Source organism: Vanellus vanellus (assembly GCF_965231255.1).
Source record: "Vanellus vanellus genome assembly, contig: HAP1_SCAFFOLD_125, whole genome shotgun sequence".
Taxonomy (NCBI): Eukaryota; Metazoa; Chordata; class Aves; order Charadriiformes; family Charadriidae; genus Vanellus; species Vanellus vanellus.
In genome coordinates, this window is record NW_028127759.1 from 67,112 (window position 1) to 81,805 (window position 14,694).

Genomic DNA, 14,694 nt, shown 5'->3' on the forward strand with positions numbered 1-14,694 from the left:
TCACGCTCATGGCATGTAGACACCACGCACACACACCAAGCACACGCTACACACACGCCATGCGGATGGCTCACACACATCATGCGAATTCCACGTCTACATCCCACATATGTCATGTAAAGGCCATGCAGAGGTCCCGCCCACGTCCTGCTCATGGCATGGAGACACCACGCACACGCCACGCACACGCTACGCACACGCCATGCACATGGCTCACACACATCATGCGAATTCCACGCCTACGCCACACATATGTCATGTAAATGCCATACAGACATCACACCCACATCACGCTCATGGCATGTAGACACCACGCACACGCCACGCACACGCCACGCACACGCCAAGCACACGCTACGCACACGCCAAGCGCATGGCTCACACACATCATGCGAATTCCACGCCTACATCCCACATATGCCATGTAAATGCCATGCAGAGGTCCCGCCCACATCCCGCTCATGGCATGGAGACACCGCGCACACGCCACGCACACGCCAAGCACACGCCAAGCGGATGGCTCACACACATCATGCTAATTCCACGCCTACACCGGACATATGTCATGTAAATGCCATACAGACATCACGCCCCGTGTCACGCTCATGGCATGTAGACACCACGCACACGCCACGCACACGCTACACACACGCCATGCGGATGGCTCACACACATCATGCGAATTCCACGTCTACATCCCACATATGTCATGTAAATGCCATGCAGAGGTCCCGCCCACGTCCCGCTCATGGCATGTAGACACCGCGCACACGCCACGCACACGCCACGCACACGCCATGCGCATGGCTCACACACATCATGCGAATTCCACGTCTACATCCCACATATGTCATGTAAATGCCATGCAGACATCACGCTCATGTCATGCTCATGGCATGTAGACAGCGCGCACACGCCACGCACACGCCACGCACACGCCATGCACATGACTCACACACATCATGCTAATTCCACGTCTACGCCGCACATATGTCATGTAAATGCCATACAGATATCATGCTCATGTCACGCTCATGGCATGTAGACAGTGCACACACGCCACGCACACGCCACGCACACGCCAAGCACACGCCATGCGCATGGCTCACACACATCATGCGAATTCCACGCCTACACCACACATATGTCATGTAAATGCCATACAGACATCACGCCGATGTCACGCTCATGGCATGTAGACACCACGCACACGCCAAGCACACGCCACGCACACGCTACGCACACGCCATGCGCATGGCTCACACACATCATGCGAATTCCACGTCTACATCCCACATATGTCATGTAAATGCCATGCAGAGGTCCCGCCCACGTCCCGCTCATGGCATGGAGACACCGCGCACACGCCAAGCACATGCCAAGCACACGCCACACACACGCCATGCACATGGCTCACACACATCATGCGAATTCCACGTCTACACCACGCACACATCATACAAATGCCATACAGATATCATGCTCATGTCATGCTCATGGCATGTAGACACCGCGCACACGCCAAGCACACGCCAAGCACACGCTACGCACACGCCATGCGCATGGCTCACACACATCATGCGAATTCCACGTCTACATCCCACATATGTCATGCAAATGCCATGCAGAGGTCCCGCCCACGTCCCGCTCATAGCATGGAGACACCGCGCACATGCCACGCACACGCTATGCACATGCCTCACACACATCATGCTAATTCCACGTCTATGCCACACATATGTCATGTAAATGCCATGCAGATATCATGCTCATGTCATGCTTATGGCATGTAGACATCGCGCACACGCCAAGCACACGCCACGCACACGCCATGCGCATGGCTCACACACATCATGCGAATTCCACGTCTACGCCGCACACATGTCATGTAAATGCCATACAGACATCACACCCACGTCATGCTCATGGCATGTAGACACCGTGCACACGCCAAGCACACGCCAAACACACGCTACACACACGCCAAGCACATGGCACACACACATCATGCGAATTCCACGTCTACACGACGCACACGTCATACAAATGCCATGCAGATATCATGCTCATGTCATGCTCATGGCATGTAGACACCACGCACACGCCACGCACACGCCAAGCACACGCTACGCACACGCCATGCACATGGCTCACACACATCATGCGAATTCCACACCTACACCACACATATGTCATGTAAATGCCATACAGACATCACACCCACATCATGCTCATGGCATGTAGACACCACGCACACGCCAAGCACACGCCAAGCACACGCTACGCACACGCCATGCACATGGCACACACACATCATGCGAATTCCACGTCTACATCCCACATATGTCATGTAAATGCCATACAGACATCACGCCGATGTCACGCTCATGGCATGGAGACACCGCGCACACGCCAAGCACACGCCACGCACACGCCACGCCCGCTCCCCCCCTCCCCTCCCCCCCTCCCCCTCCCCCCAGGGGCCCCCCCATTCTCCTTCCCCCCTCCCCCCCCCCATCTTTCTCGCCCCATGACGTCATGCCCCTCCCCCCACCCCCCTCCCCCACCCTTCGGGCGTTCCCCCACCCCTCCCCCCTCCCCCCACCCCCACCCCCCCTCCGGGGAATCGCTCTGTCGTGACTCATCGCGGCCCCACCCCCCTCCCCCACCCCACATCTGGATCCGCTCAACTGCTGGAAGGGGGGGGGGAGGGGGGGGGGAGGGGTGTGGCCCCCCCCAAAAAAAAGGCTCGAGGGGTCTATAGCTGCCCCTCCCCCCCCCCCCAAACCCGCCCCTCCCCCCCCCCTTCCCAAATTCGAGGGGACCCCCCGGAGGGGTTCAGCACCGGCTCTTTATTGCCCCTCCCCCACCCGGGGTGGGGGTGGGGTGGGGGTTGGGGGGTGGGGGGGGGTACCCCGTAGGGGTGGGGAGGGGCCATCCCAGTTTGGGGGTTCTTTCCCAGTTTGGGAGGGGTCCCAGCGCCAGTATGGGGTCTACAGTCCCAGTTTGGGGGGTCCTAAGCCAGTTTGGACTCCCAGTTTGGGGGGGGCCCTCCCAGTTTGGGGGGGGGTATGAGAACTGGGGGGAGCACTGCAGGTTGGGCGGGGGGGGGAACTCCCAGTTTGGGGGGTCCTAAGCCAGTTTGGACTCCCAGTTTGGGGGGCCCCTCCCAGTTTGGGGGGGGGAAGGGTATAGGAATGGGGGGAAGGTTTGGGGTGGGGGGGAATCCCAGTTTGGGGTCCTTTTCCAGTTTGGGAGGGGTCCCAGTCCCAGTTCGGAGGATCCTGTCCCAGTTTGGGGGGTCCTAACCCAGTTTGAACTCCCAGTTTGGGGGGCCCCTCCCAGTTTGGGGGGGGGGGAATGGTATGGGAATGGGGGGAGGTTTGGGGTGGGGGGGAATCCCAGTTTGGGGTCCTTTCCCAGTTTGGGAGGGGTCCCACTCCCAGTTTGGGGGATCCTGTCCCAGTTTGGGGGGTCCTAACCCAGTTTGGACTCCCAGTTTGGGGGGAGGGGAAGGGTATGGGAATGGGGGGGAGGTTTGGGGTTGGGAGGAATCCCAGTTTGAGGTCCTTTCCCAGTTTGGGAGGGGTCCCAGTCCCAGTTTGGGGGATCCTGTCCCAGTTTGGGGGCTCTTAACCCAGTTTAAAACTCCCAGTTTGGGCGGCCCCTCCCAGTTTGGGGGGGGGGGGAATGGTGTGGGAATGGGGGGGAGGTTTGGGGTGGGGGGGAATCCCAGTTTGGGGTCCTTTTCCAGTTTGGGAGGGGTCCCAGTCCCACTCTGGGAGATCCTGTCCCAGTTTGGGGGGTCCTGTCCCAGTTTGGGGGTTCCTTTCCCAGTTTGGACTCCCAGTTTGGGGGGGCACCTCCCAGTTTGGGGGGGGGGAGGGGTATGGGAATGGAGGGGAGGAGGAGCAGCACTCCAGGTGGGGTCTCACCAAAGCAGAGCAGAGGGGCAGAATGCCCTCCCTCAACCTGCTGGTAATGCTTCTTTTGATGCAGCCCAGGATACCGTTGGCTTTGTGATCTGCGAGCGCACATTGCCAGCTCATGTCCAGCTTTTCATCCCCCAGTATACCCAAGTCCTTCTCGGCAGGGCTGCTCTCCATCCCTTCATCCCCCAGGCTGTATTGATATCAGGGATTGCCCTGACCCCGGTGCAGGACCCTTCACTTGGCCCTGTTGAACCTCATGCTGTTCATACGGGCCCACTTCTTGAGCCTGTCCCGGTCCCTCTGGATGACATCTTGTCCCTTGGGAGTGTCAACCGCACCACTCAGCGTGGTATCATCAGCATACTTGATGAAGGTGCACTCGATCCCACTGCCTTTGTCATTGATGAAGATATTGAACAGTACTGGTCCCAGTACAGACCGCTGAGGTTCACCACTTGTCACCAGTCTCCATCTGGACATGAGGCCGTTGACCACTACTGGATGGGACCATCCAACCAGTTCCTCATCCACCGAACAGTCCACCCTTCAAATCCATGTCTCTCCAGTTTCACAGAATCACAGAGTGGTCAGGGTTGGAAGGGACTTCTGGAGATCATCTAGTCCAAGCCCCCTCCCAGAGCAGGGTCACCTACAGCAGTTGCACAGGACACGTCCAGGCGGGTTTGGAATGTCTCCAGAGTGGGAGACTCCCCCACCTCTCTGGGCAGCCTGTGCCAGTGCTCTGCCACCCTCAAAGGAAAGAAGTTCCTCCTCATGTTAAGATGGAACTTCCTATGTTCAAGTTAGCGCCTGTTATCTCTTGTCCTGTCACTGGGCACCACTGACAAAAGACTGTTCCCATCCCCCTGGCACCCTCCCTTTAAGTATTTATAAGCATAGATAGGGTCCCCCCTCAGTCTCCTTTTCTCCAGACTAAAAAGCCCCAAGTCCCTCAGCCTTTCCTCATAAGACAGATGTTCCAATCCCCTCATCATCTTTGTAGCCCTTTGCTGGACCCTCTCCAGCAGTTCCCTGTCCTTCTTGAACTGGGGAGCCCAGATCTGGACACAGTACTCCAGATGAGGCCTCACCAGGGCAGAGTAGAGGGGAGGATGACCTCCCTCGACCTGCTGGCCACACTCTGCTTGATGCACCCCAGCATGCCATTGGCCTTCTCGGCCACCAAGACACATTGCTGGCTCATGGGCATCCTGTTGTCCACTGGGACATGCTGCTGCATGTTCCCCCAAGATCTTCCTTTCTTCCAGCTGGACAAGCCCAGCTTTTTCAGCTTCTTCTCACAGCACAAGTGCTCCAACCATGACCACCTTGGTGGCCCTCCACTAAATGAGCTCCAGTTTACCAATGTCTCTCACGCATTGAAGGGGGTCAGAACCTGGGGGAGTGTTCTGGATCTGTTCTCAAATGTGTTGAGCCCAGGGCGATAATCACTCCCACTGGCTGTGCTCCTGCTCATACCACCCAGGATGCTTTTGGCCTTTGCCGACGGCTCCATGTTTTGCCTAATGAAACCAAAGGACCACCAGAGCCTTTCCTGCAGTGCTGATACCAACCTAGGCAGTCCCTGCCCTCTGTCACTTCAGACCCTTAGTCAAAGTCAGCAAAAGAACTTTAGATCTGTCTTTGTTGGATAACATGATGTTACTAGTGGCCTGTCCTTGTCTAGGTCCCTTGGGATGGCAACCCTGCCCTCTAATATAGTGTCTGCTCTCCTCAATGAGGTGTCATCTACAAATGCTATAAAAAAAGCATTTTCTCATCTCCTTTGGGTAATTAAAAGCCCTTGAAACATGGTGGAACCCGACTAGATACATCCCTCTGGGCAGAACACTATGCGTTCACCAAGTTCCTCCAAGCCCGAGTACTGATCTCAGTTATTACCCATCTACTTATCCACCCAATCAGACCATAATGTCCTAACTGGACACAAGAATACTGTGGGGAATGAGGCTGATAGCATAGTGTTTGGCGCAGAGTCTAGTTGGAGGCCTGTAAGTAGCAGTACTCCCCAGGGGTCAGTACTGGCCAGTCTTGTTCAGCATTTTAATCAACGTCCTGGATGAGGGCACAGAGTGTACCCTCAGCAAGTTTGCTGACATCTGTTGGAAGGGTAACACAGCAGGGCATAGGCAGTCCAGGAGGTTCTTGGATTGTATTGCCAACGTCTTTCTCCCAGTGGTAGAGGAGCAAACAAGGAGAGGAGCTCTGCTGGACCTTGTCCTTACCAACAAGAAGGGCAGGTAGGCAGTCTCTCAAGCTCAAGGGCAGCCTGGGCTGCCATGACCATGAAATGGTCGAGTTTGAGATGCCCAAGGCAGCGAGGAAGGTGCGCAGCAAGCTGACCACCCTGGGCTTTAGCAGAGCTGACTGTGGCTCCTTGAAGAATCTGCTTGGTATAGTGCCATGGGATGAAGCGCTGGAGGGAAGAAGGGCCCAAGTAAGCCAGTTAATATTCAAGGCTCACCTTCTCCAAGCTCAAGAGTCATGCATCCCTACAAAGAAGAAGGCAGGCAGAAAAGCCAGGAGGCCTGCATGGATGAACAAGGAGCTCCTGGACATGCTCACAAGTGAAAAGGAGGCCTATAGGGGGTGGAAACAGGGGTGGGAAGCCTGGGAGGAATACAGAGAAATTGTTCAAGCAGCCCCGGATCAGGTTAGGCAAGCTAAAGCCCAGATAGAACTAAATCTGGCCAGGGGCATCAAGACAAACAAAAAATCCGTCTTTAAGTATGTCAGCGAGAAAAGAAAGACTAGGGAAGATGTGGGCCCTCTCCAGAAGGAAATGCAAGAACTGGTCACCCGGGACAGAGACAAAGCTGAGGTCCTCAGTGACTTTTTTGCCTCAGTCTTCTCTGGCAAAGACTGCAGCCGCACTGCCCATGATGCAGAGGGCAAAGGCAAGGAGCTGGAAAATGAAGAACTGCCCACTGTAGGCAAAGATCATGTATAAACCACCTGAGGAACCTGAAGGTGCACAAGTCCATGGGACCGGATGAGACACATCCGCGGGTCCTGAGGGAACTGGCAGACAAAGTTGCTAAGCCACTGTCCCTCATATTTGAGAAGTCGTGGCAGTCTGGTGAGGTTCCTGCTGACTGGCCAAGGGGAAACATAAGCCCTGTTTTCGAAAAGGGAAATAAGGAAGACCTGGGGGACTACAGGCCAGTCAGTCTCACCCCTGTGCCTGGCCCGATCATGGAGCGGATCCTCCTGGAAACTCTGCTGAGGCACATAGAAAATAAGGAGGTGATAGGTAGCATCCAGCATGGCTTCACCAAGGGCAAGTCATGCCTGACAAAATTTGATACCCTTCTATGAACAGGTTACATAGTCTATGTTACATGTCTATGTCCTTTGGCATGCCAGCCTTTCCTACCAGGGTAGTGTCTGCAAATCCTATGAAAAAGAACACTTGCATCTTCTCCAGGTCCTTAAAAACATGTTAAACAGGGCAGGTGGCAGGACAGACCCTTGCAGGAGCTTTCAAGCTAGATGCCTCAAGGCAGAGTACCACGCATTGACCACAGACCTCTGAGCCCAATCAGCTGTCTGGTTAGTTACCCATCTCCTTATGCACCCATGCAAGCGATGACATCCTAATTCGGGCACAAGCATATTGTGGGGGAAGATGTTGAAAACTTTGCTGACTTCCAACTTAAAAACGAGCGCTTCTCTCCCTGCGCTGAGCAATTGTGTTCCTCCATCACCGAAAGTAGAGAACGGTGAGACACAAACTGCCCTGGGTAAATCCAGGGTTTCAGACACCCACAAATGGGTTCTGAGCGGACACACTCTGGGGCACAGCCTTGAGTTCCCCTGCTTATCCGTTGGCCATTTTTTTAAAAGAGCATGCAATATTTGGATGCTGCCAGTCATCAGGGAGTTCCCTCCCTCAACCTCCATGGCCTTTCAATGATTACGGAGTGTCATTGGACATGCTGGGACATTGGCTTACCCTGTCATCTCCCTCAGCTGCCACCCCTCCTGTCCCATAGACTGGTAAGGATTGTCTTAGTTAAGGTGACTTGGAAACAATCCACTGCTGGTGGAGTTCCTCCAGATTCCTGCCCCGAGTCTCAGAGCTCTGGGAGACCTTGCTGGGGCAGACTGAGGCAAAGAGGATGTAGAGAATCTCCGATATAGCTCCACCCACTCTCTGAAACTCAGCAGTGGCCACACAGTGGCTTTGTTTCTCCTTGAACTCTTCCTGAAGGAGTAAACACTCATTCTGGTGCCCTTGAATTGCCTTTCAGGGTTAGATTGAATTATGATCTGGACTATAGCAGAGCTTGGAGGAGGCTGTCCTTGAAGACCAGATGGACTGAGCTCTGCCACCATGTCACAGCTCTGTCTGCCACAGGAACGGCTCCAGCTCGTCCTTTCTGTGCCCCTGGCTGAGATCATTGCTGCACGTTTGGGCTGAAGCCCCCCAGCTGTGGCACCAGGCAAGCAGTGACTTGCCATAAGGAATCCTGGTACCAAGAGTCCAAGACCCCGTGTGTGCTACTGATGGGACAAGAAGAGGGGGTACTCATGGCCAGCTCTTCTTCTGCTGGGAGAAATACCACTGCTGGAAGTAAGTGTCTCTGCGCAGCTGAGGGAGGGAACATGAGAGATTGTATCAGCCTTTTTCACAGGCGGTTCCCCTGGAGCCCCAGGGACACCTCCAGGGAGCCCAGAGGGGACAGAGAGAGTGCCACCATGGGCTGGTCCTCTGCTGCTGAGCTGGGCCGGGCTGCTGGGCCAGAGGGAGCTCCTGGCAAGCGGGCAGCGCTGCAGAGAGACAGCTCTGCCCAGGAGCAGCTCCTCTGCACGGCACAGCAGGGCTGAGAGCACTGCCTGCAGGCAGCGAGGGCAGAGCAGGGAGGCAGAGAGAGGTTAAGGGCAGTCTGGAGAGGGAGGATGCTGAGGGCTCACTGTGGGGGAGAAATCTTCATAGCCCTTGACATGGTAAGTCTCTGGGTTAGGGCAATTGCAGCTGCAGTTCCTGGAAAGATGTCCAAAAGCTGCTCCTCCCATGGCCTATGTGATCTTTCAGGAGGACTCCGACACTTCCTCTAGTGTAGAGGTAAAGAATGTGCTCCAGAGCAGGAATGCCCTGCAGTGCCTCCAGAGGGAGAGGGCACGATGGCTGCCTTCTCCTTAGGACCACTGCCATGTGTGAAGGTGGGTGTGCAGGCAGGGGTGGGCAGGGCTGTCCTTGCCAGCAGGGTCCCTGCACCCCAGGGGCTGTGTGCCGGGGCAGGGACTCTGCCGCCTGCCAGGGTCAGCTCTCCCCCTCCCACGGAGGTGCTGTGGGGAGAAGGTGTGTGTGGAAGGAGCAACTCCTTGCATGGCAGGGTCCTGGTGTTGCCGAGAGAGAACTGCGTGGGTCAGGGCTGTTCACAGCTGAAGGGCAGTGGCAGAGGAAACTTTTCAAGAAGAACGTCAAGGCAGAAGCTACCTGAAAGGGAAGGAGTTTGTGCTTTCAGTCTTCTGCCTTTTTTTTTTTTTTTTTTTTTTTTGGGGGGGGGGGGGGGTGAGACGAGGAGATTTGTCTCCCCGTTCTTCAGAAGGCACAGAGCCTCCAAATCTTTTTCACTTCGAGGTGAATAAATCAGGGAGTAAGAAAAATCCATATGCTACAGCTTACAGAGAGCACCCAGCATCACCTTTCCAGCCTTATCAGCGTTGGTCAGATGTTCCTGTCAGAGCCTGCACCCACAGAAATGCTCCTGGGCAGTGTTCTGCTGCCAGGAGGTGTCTGCGGGACAGAGCTGAGCACACAGCATCTGTGATGGGTTCTGTGTGCACTGCCGGCGAGGAGATGCGCTGCCAGAGAAAGAGCTCCCAGCAGGGACAGCTCCAGGCAGCAGAGCCCTGGGCTGGGAAAGAGAGGGAGCAGCTCCCATGTGCCTTGGGAGGGTGATTCGGGCACCTTCCTGCCATCTCCTGTAATGAGGGCGCCTTCTACTGAAAATCCCCTGGTCTCCTCTTACGCTCAGCAGAGCTTCTGACATCAAGGCTGTGGGGTTTCTGGCTGAGGTGCCTCCTCAGCAGCCACACACCAAGGAGGAGAAACTCCTTAGTTCTATGGGTCTCTGTCTTCTCTCAGCAGGAGCATTTCTCCACCTTCCCCTCCTGTCCATGCTGCTCTTGTTCTTACATCCATACTCTCTAGTAAGAGGGGGTTCAGGTGTGGCTCACACGCCAACATTGCCACGCAGCTGTGTCCGTGGGACCAAAGTCCTTCACACCAGCCAAACCTGTGGGGCTGTGGAAAATGCAGTGTGGAGCTGGGGGGTGAGCTGGCTCTGCTGAGATCACTGCACTTTGAGCACTTGTGGGAGTTTCCCTGGCATTCTCCTGCTGGAAAATGCTGACCAGCTTGTCTTCATGACACAGAGATTACCGATGAGGCAAACGGTGACTTTCAGAAGCTGCCCCACCTTTCCCAGATGCCCACTGCTGTCGAGCAGGGGTGACTGCTCCGGAGCCCATGGGCAGAAACCTCCTCCTCATGCCGTGTTTGGCCAGAACAAAGCAGAGCTCAAAACTTGGGGAAATCAAAAGGTCCTAAAAGGAAGGAGGAAGGCAATGTGTGTTTGGGAAGGACAGAGGAGAATGGGACACAGGGAATGTGAAGAGACTTGCTCAGCGCAGCCCTAACTTGTGAGTGTGCTTTCCTCCTTTGGCAGACCCTCATGAACAAAGGGATCAGATGTCCAACAGCAGCTCCATCACCCACTTCCTCCTCCTGGCATTGGCAGACACACGGGAGCTGCAGCTCTTGACCTTCTGGCTCTTCCTGGGCATCTACCTGGCTGCCCTCCTGGGAAACGGCCTCATCATCACCGCCATTGCCTGCGACCACCGCCTCCACACCCCCATGTACTTCTTCCTCTTCAGCCTCTCCCTCTTTGACCTGGGCTCCATCTCCACCACTCTCCCCAAAGCCATGGCCAATTCCCTCTGGAACATCAGGGCCATCTCCTACTTGGGATGTGCTGCTCAAGTCTTTCTGTTTGTCTTTTTCATTTCAGCAGAGTTTTCTCTTCTCACCGTCATGGCCTATGACCGCTACGTTGCCATCTGCCATCCCCTACACTACGGGACCCTCGTGGGCAGCAGAGCTTGTGTCCGCATGGCAGCAGCTGCCTGGGGCATTGGGTTACTCAATTCTCTCCTGCACACAGCCAATACATTTTCACTCCCCCTCTGCCAGGGCAATGCCCTGCACCAGTTCTTCTGTGAAATCCCCCACATCCTCAGGCTCTCCTGCACAGATGCTTACCTCAGGGAAGTTGGGCTTCTTGTTGTTAGCGCCTGTTTGGCCTTTGGGTGTTTTGTTTTCATTTTGGTCTCCTATGTGCAGATCTTGAGGGCTGTGTTGAGGATCCCCTCGGAGCAGGGACGGCACAAAGCCTTTTCCACGTGCCTCCCTCACCTGGCCGTGGTCTCCCTCGTTATCAGTACTGCCATGTTTGCTAACCTGAAGCCCCCCTCCATCTCCTCCAAATCCCTGAATCTGTTGGTGTCATTCCTGTACTCAGTGGTGCCTCCAGCAGTGAACCCTCTCATCTACAGCATGAGGAACCAGGAGCTCAATGATGCTCTAAGGAAATGGATGACTGGTTTCTTCTCAGAAGCAGCAATGAACTGCCCATCTTGTTCTGCACAGCACTCATAATGTAACTCATTACAGGCCTAGACTCTCTTTGGTAGAGTTTTTCCTTTTGTGTCTTTGGTGTTTGGATTTCATGGTTGTATGAATGCTGTCAACAAAAGACCAGAGCCATCCTTTATCCTTTTTCTATGTCAGCATCTGCCTGTATTGTGTTAGGCAGAGACTTTCTGTAAATAAGGAGCTGCTCTCTCTGTGTGTTTAAACAAAATAAAGGGCCCTGCACTGACTTGTTTGTCTGAGATCCATTCTCCAAGATGTTCTCTATAGCTGCAGGGGCCTCATCTGTGTGCTGAGGTGGAGGGGGCAGGAGCCATCTGAGCTGGGTCTGCCTCCCAGCCTGACCAGCATGGCCCTGGGCACCACAGCCCCCGGCTCTGCAGAGCCGCACCACCAGCTCGGGGGCTGTGGGACGCCTGGGGAGGGGGTGCAGGAACGGCTGGCCAGGCCAGCACGGATGAGCTGTCTCGGGAAAAGGCTCTGAGGGGAGATGGGCTGTGGCGGGAGAAGAGCAGGGCACCGAGTGTGTGCAGGGCAGCCATGGCAAGAGGAACCCTTTGCTGCGGTGGGGCAGCTCGGGGCAGGCTGCCTGTCCCTGGGGCCAAAGGACCTTCCTGAGGGTGCCCTGGGCCAATTCTCTCATGCCATCCTGGGAGGACATTTGGCAGGGGGGGCTGCAAGCTGCCTGGGGTGGAGAACTCCTCAGCATGCCGGCTGGGTGGACAGTATCACTGGCCTGCACATCCTGCTGTGGGACCAGTCCCAATGGGGCTGCTCTGCTGGTCTGTGCTGGGGAGAGGGCAGGAGATAGCCAGGTTCAGGGAGTGTCTGGGCTGGTGGGGATGGGAAGTGCCCCAGAGAGGAAAACCCCAGGGAAGAGCTGAAGTGTGGGAGTGTGCAGGGTGGGGACACACAGCAGTGTCCTGGCACAGCCGGGCTCCTGCGAGAGACATGATGGACCAGACGAGCAGGGTCTGGGCTGTGCCTGTGCCCACTGGACACCCCGGCGAGGTTGCCCCAGCGCCATCATCACAGAATCCCAGTATCACAGAAACTCCTATATTGGAGAGGACCTGTAAGATCACATAGTCCAATCATTAAAACCTGTCAAACCTGATCTCCTTCTATGACAAGGTGACCCACTTAGTGGTGGAGGGAAAAGCTGTGGATGTTATCTACCTGGATTTTTGCAAGGCTTTTGACACCGTTTCCCATAGCATTCTCCTGGAGAAACTGGCTGCTCATGGCCTGGATAGGTGTACTCTTCGCTGGGTAAAAAACTGGCTGGATGGCCGTGTCCAGAGAGTGGTGGTAAATGGAATTAAATCCAGTTGCTGTCCAGTGACAAGTGGTGTCCCCCAGGGATCGGTGCTGGGGCCCGTTCTCTTTAATATCTTTATCAATGATCTGGATGAGGGGATCGAGTGCACCCTCAGTAAGTTCGCAGACGACACTAAACTGGGGGGGCGTGTTGATCTGCTTGAGGGTAGATTGGCTCTGCAGAGGGATCTGGACAGGCTGGACAGATGGGCTGAGGCCAATGGTATGAGGTTCAACAAGGCCAAGTGTCGGGTCCTGCACTTGGGTCACAACAGCCCCATGCAGCGCTACAGACTGGGGGCGGAGTGGCTCGAAAGCTGCCTGGCAGAAAAGGACCTGAGGGTGTTGGTGGACAGCCGGCTGAGCATGAGCCAGCAGTGTGCCCAGGCAGCCAAGAAGGCCAACACCATCCTGGCCTGCATCAGGAATAGTGTGGTGAGCCGGACTAGGGAAGTCATCATCCCCCTGTACTCGGCACTGGTGAGGCCTCACCTCGAGTACTGTGTTCAGTTTTGGGCCCCTCACTACAAGAAGGACATTGAGGTGTTGGAGCGTGTCCAGAGAAGGGCTACAAAGCTGGTGAAGGGTCTGGAGGACAAACCTTATGAGGAACGACAGAGGGATCTGGGGTTGTTTGGCCTGGAGAAGAGGAGGCTGAGGGGAGACCTTATCACCCTCTACAACTACCTGAAAGGAGGTTTTAGAGAGATGGGAGCTGACCTCTTCTCCCCGGTGACAAGTGATAGGACAAGAGGAAATGGGTTCAAGTTATGTCAGAGCAGGTTTAGATTGGATATTAGGAAGCATTTTTTCACTGAAAGGGTTATTAAACATTGGAATAAGCTGCCCAGAGAGGTGGTGCATTCACCATCCCTGGAGGTGTTTAAGAAAAGGGTAGATGAGGTGCTTAGGGACATGGTTTAGAAGTGGTGGTGTTTTTATCAGGGTAGGTTAACGTTTGGACTTGATGATCTTAAAGGTCCCTTCCAACCTCACTAATTCTATGATTCTATGATTCTATGATTACCCTAACACAGACAAGCCCATCACTAAACCATGTCCCTCAGCACTATAACTACACAACCCTTAAACACCTCCAGGGATGAGGACTCCACCACCGCCCTGAGTAACGCATTCCAATGCCTGATGACCCTTTCAATGAAGAAATTATTCCTAATATCCAGTTGAAACTTCCCTTGGTGCAAATTGAACCATTTCCTCTTGTTCTAACACCGGTTACCTGACAGAACAGGTGGACCCCCACCTCTCTGCAACCTCCTTTCAGATATGTTTAGAGAACGATAAGGTCTCCCCTCTGCCTCCTTTTCTCCAGGCGAAACAACCCCAGTTCCCTCAGCCGCTCCTCATAAGACATGTGCTCCAGACCCCTCACCGGTTTCGATGCCCTTCTCCGGACACGCTCCAGTGCCTCAATGTCCTTCTTGTGGTGAGGGCCCAAAAACTGAACACAGCACTCCAGATGCGCCCTCCCCAGTGCCCAGTACAGGGGGAAAATCAGGACTACACTAGTCCTGATACAGGCCAGGATGATGGTGGCCGCCTTGGCCACCTGGTCACACTGCTGGCTCACGTTCAGCTACTGTCAACCAACAGAGGTCCCTCTCTGCTGAGCAGCTTTCCAGACACTCCTTCCCAAGCCTGTAGCATTGGCGGGGGTTGTTGTGGCCAAAGTGTGAGACGCAGCACTTGGCCTCATTGAAACTCCTACAGTCTGCTTTGGCCCATGGGTCCATTCTG

The 14,694-nt window shown here is 55.0% G+C and overlaps 1 protein-coding gene across 1 annotated transcript; it reads left to right on the plus strand.

Annotated features, from left to right (window-relative positions):
* Positions 1 to 10,653: 10,653 nt before the first annotated feature.
* Positions 10,654 to 11,622, plus strand: LOC309685015 (olfactory receptor 14A16-like; the record flags this gene model as incomplete). Its single annotated transcript, XM_082500835.1, has 1 exon — positions 10,654 to 11,622. One exon carries the CDS (start codon positions 10,654 to 10,656, stop codon positions 11,620 to 11,622), a length of 969 nt encoding a protein of 322 aa, XP_082356961.1.
* Positions 11,623 to 14,694: the final 3,072 nt, after the last annotated feature.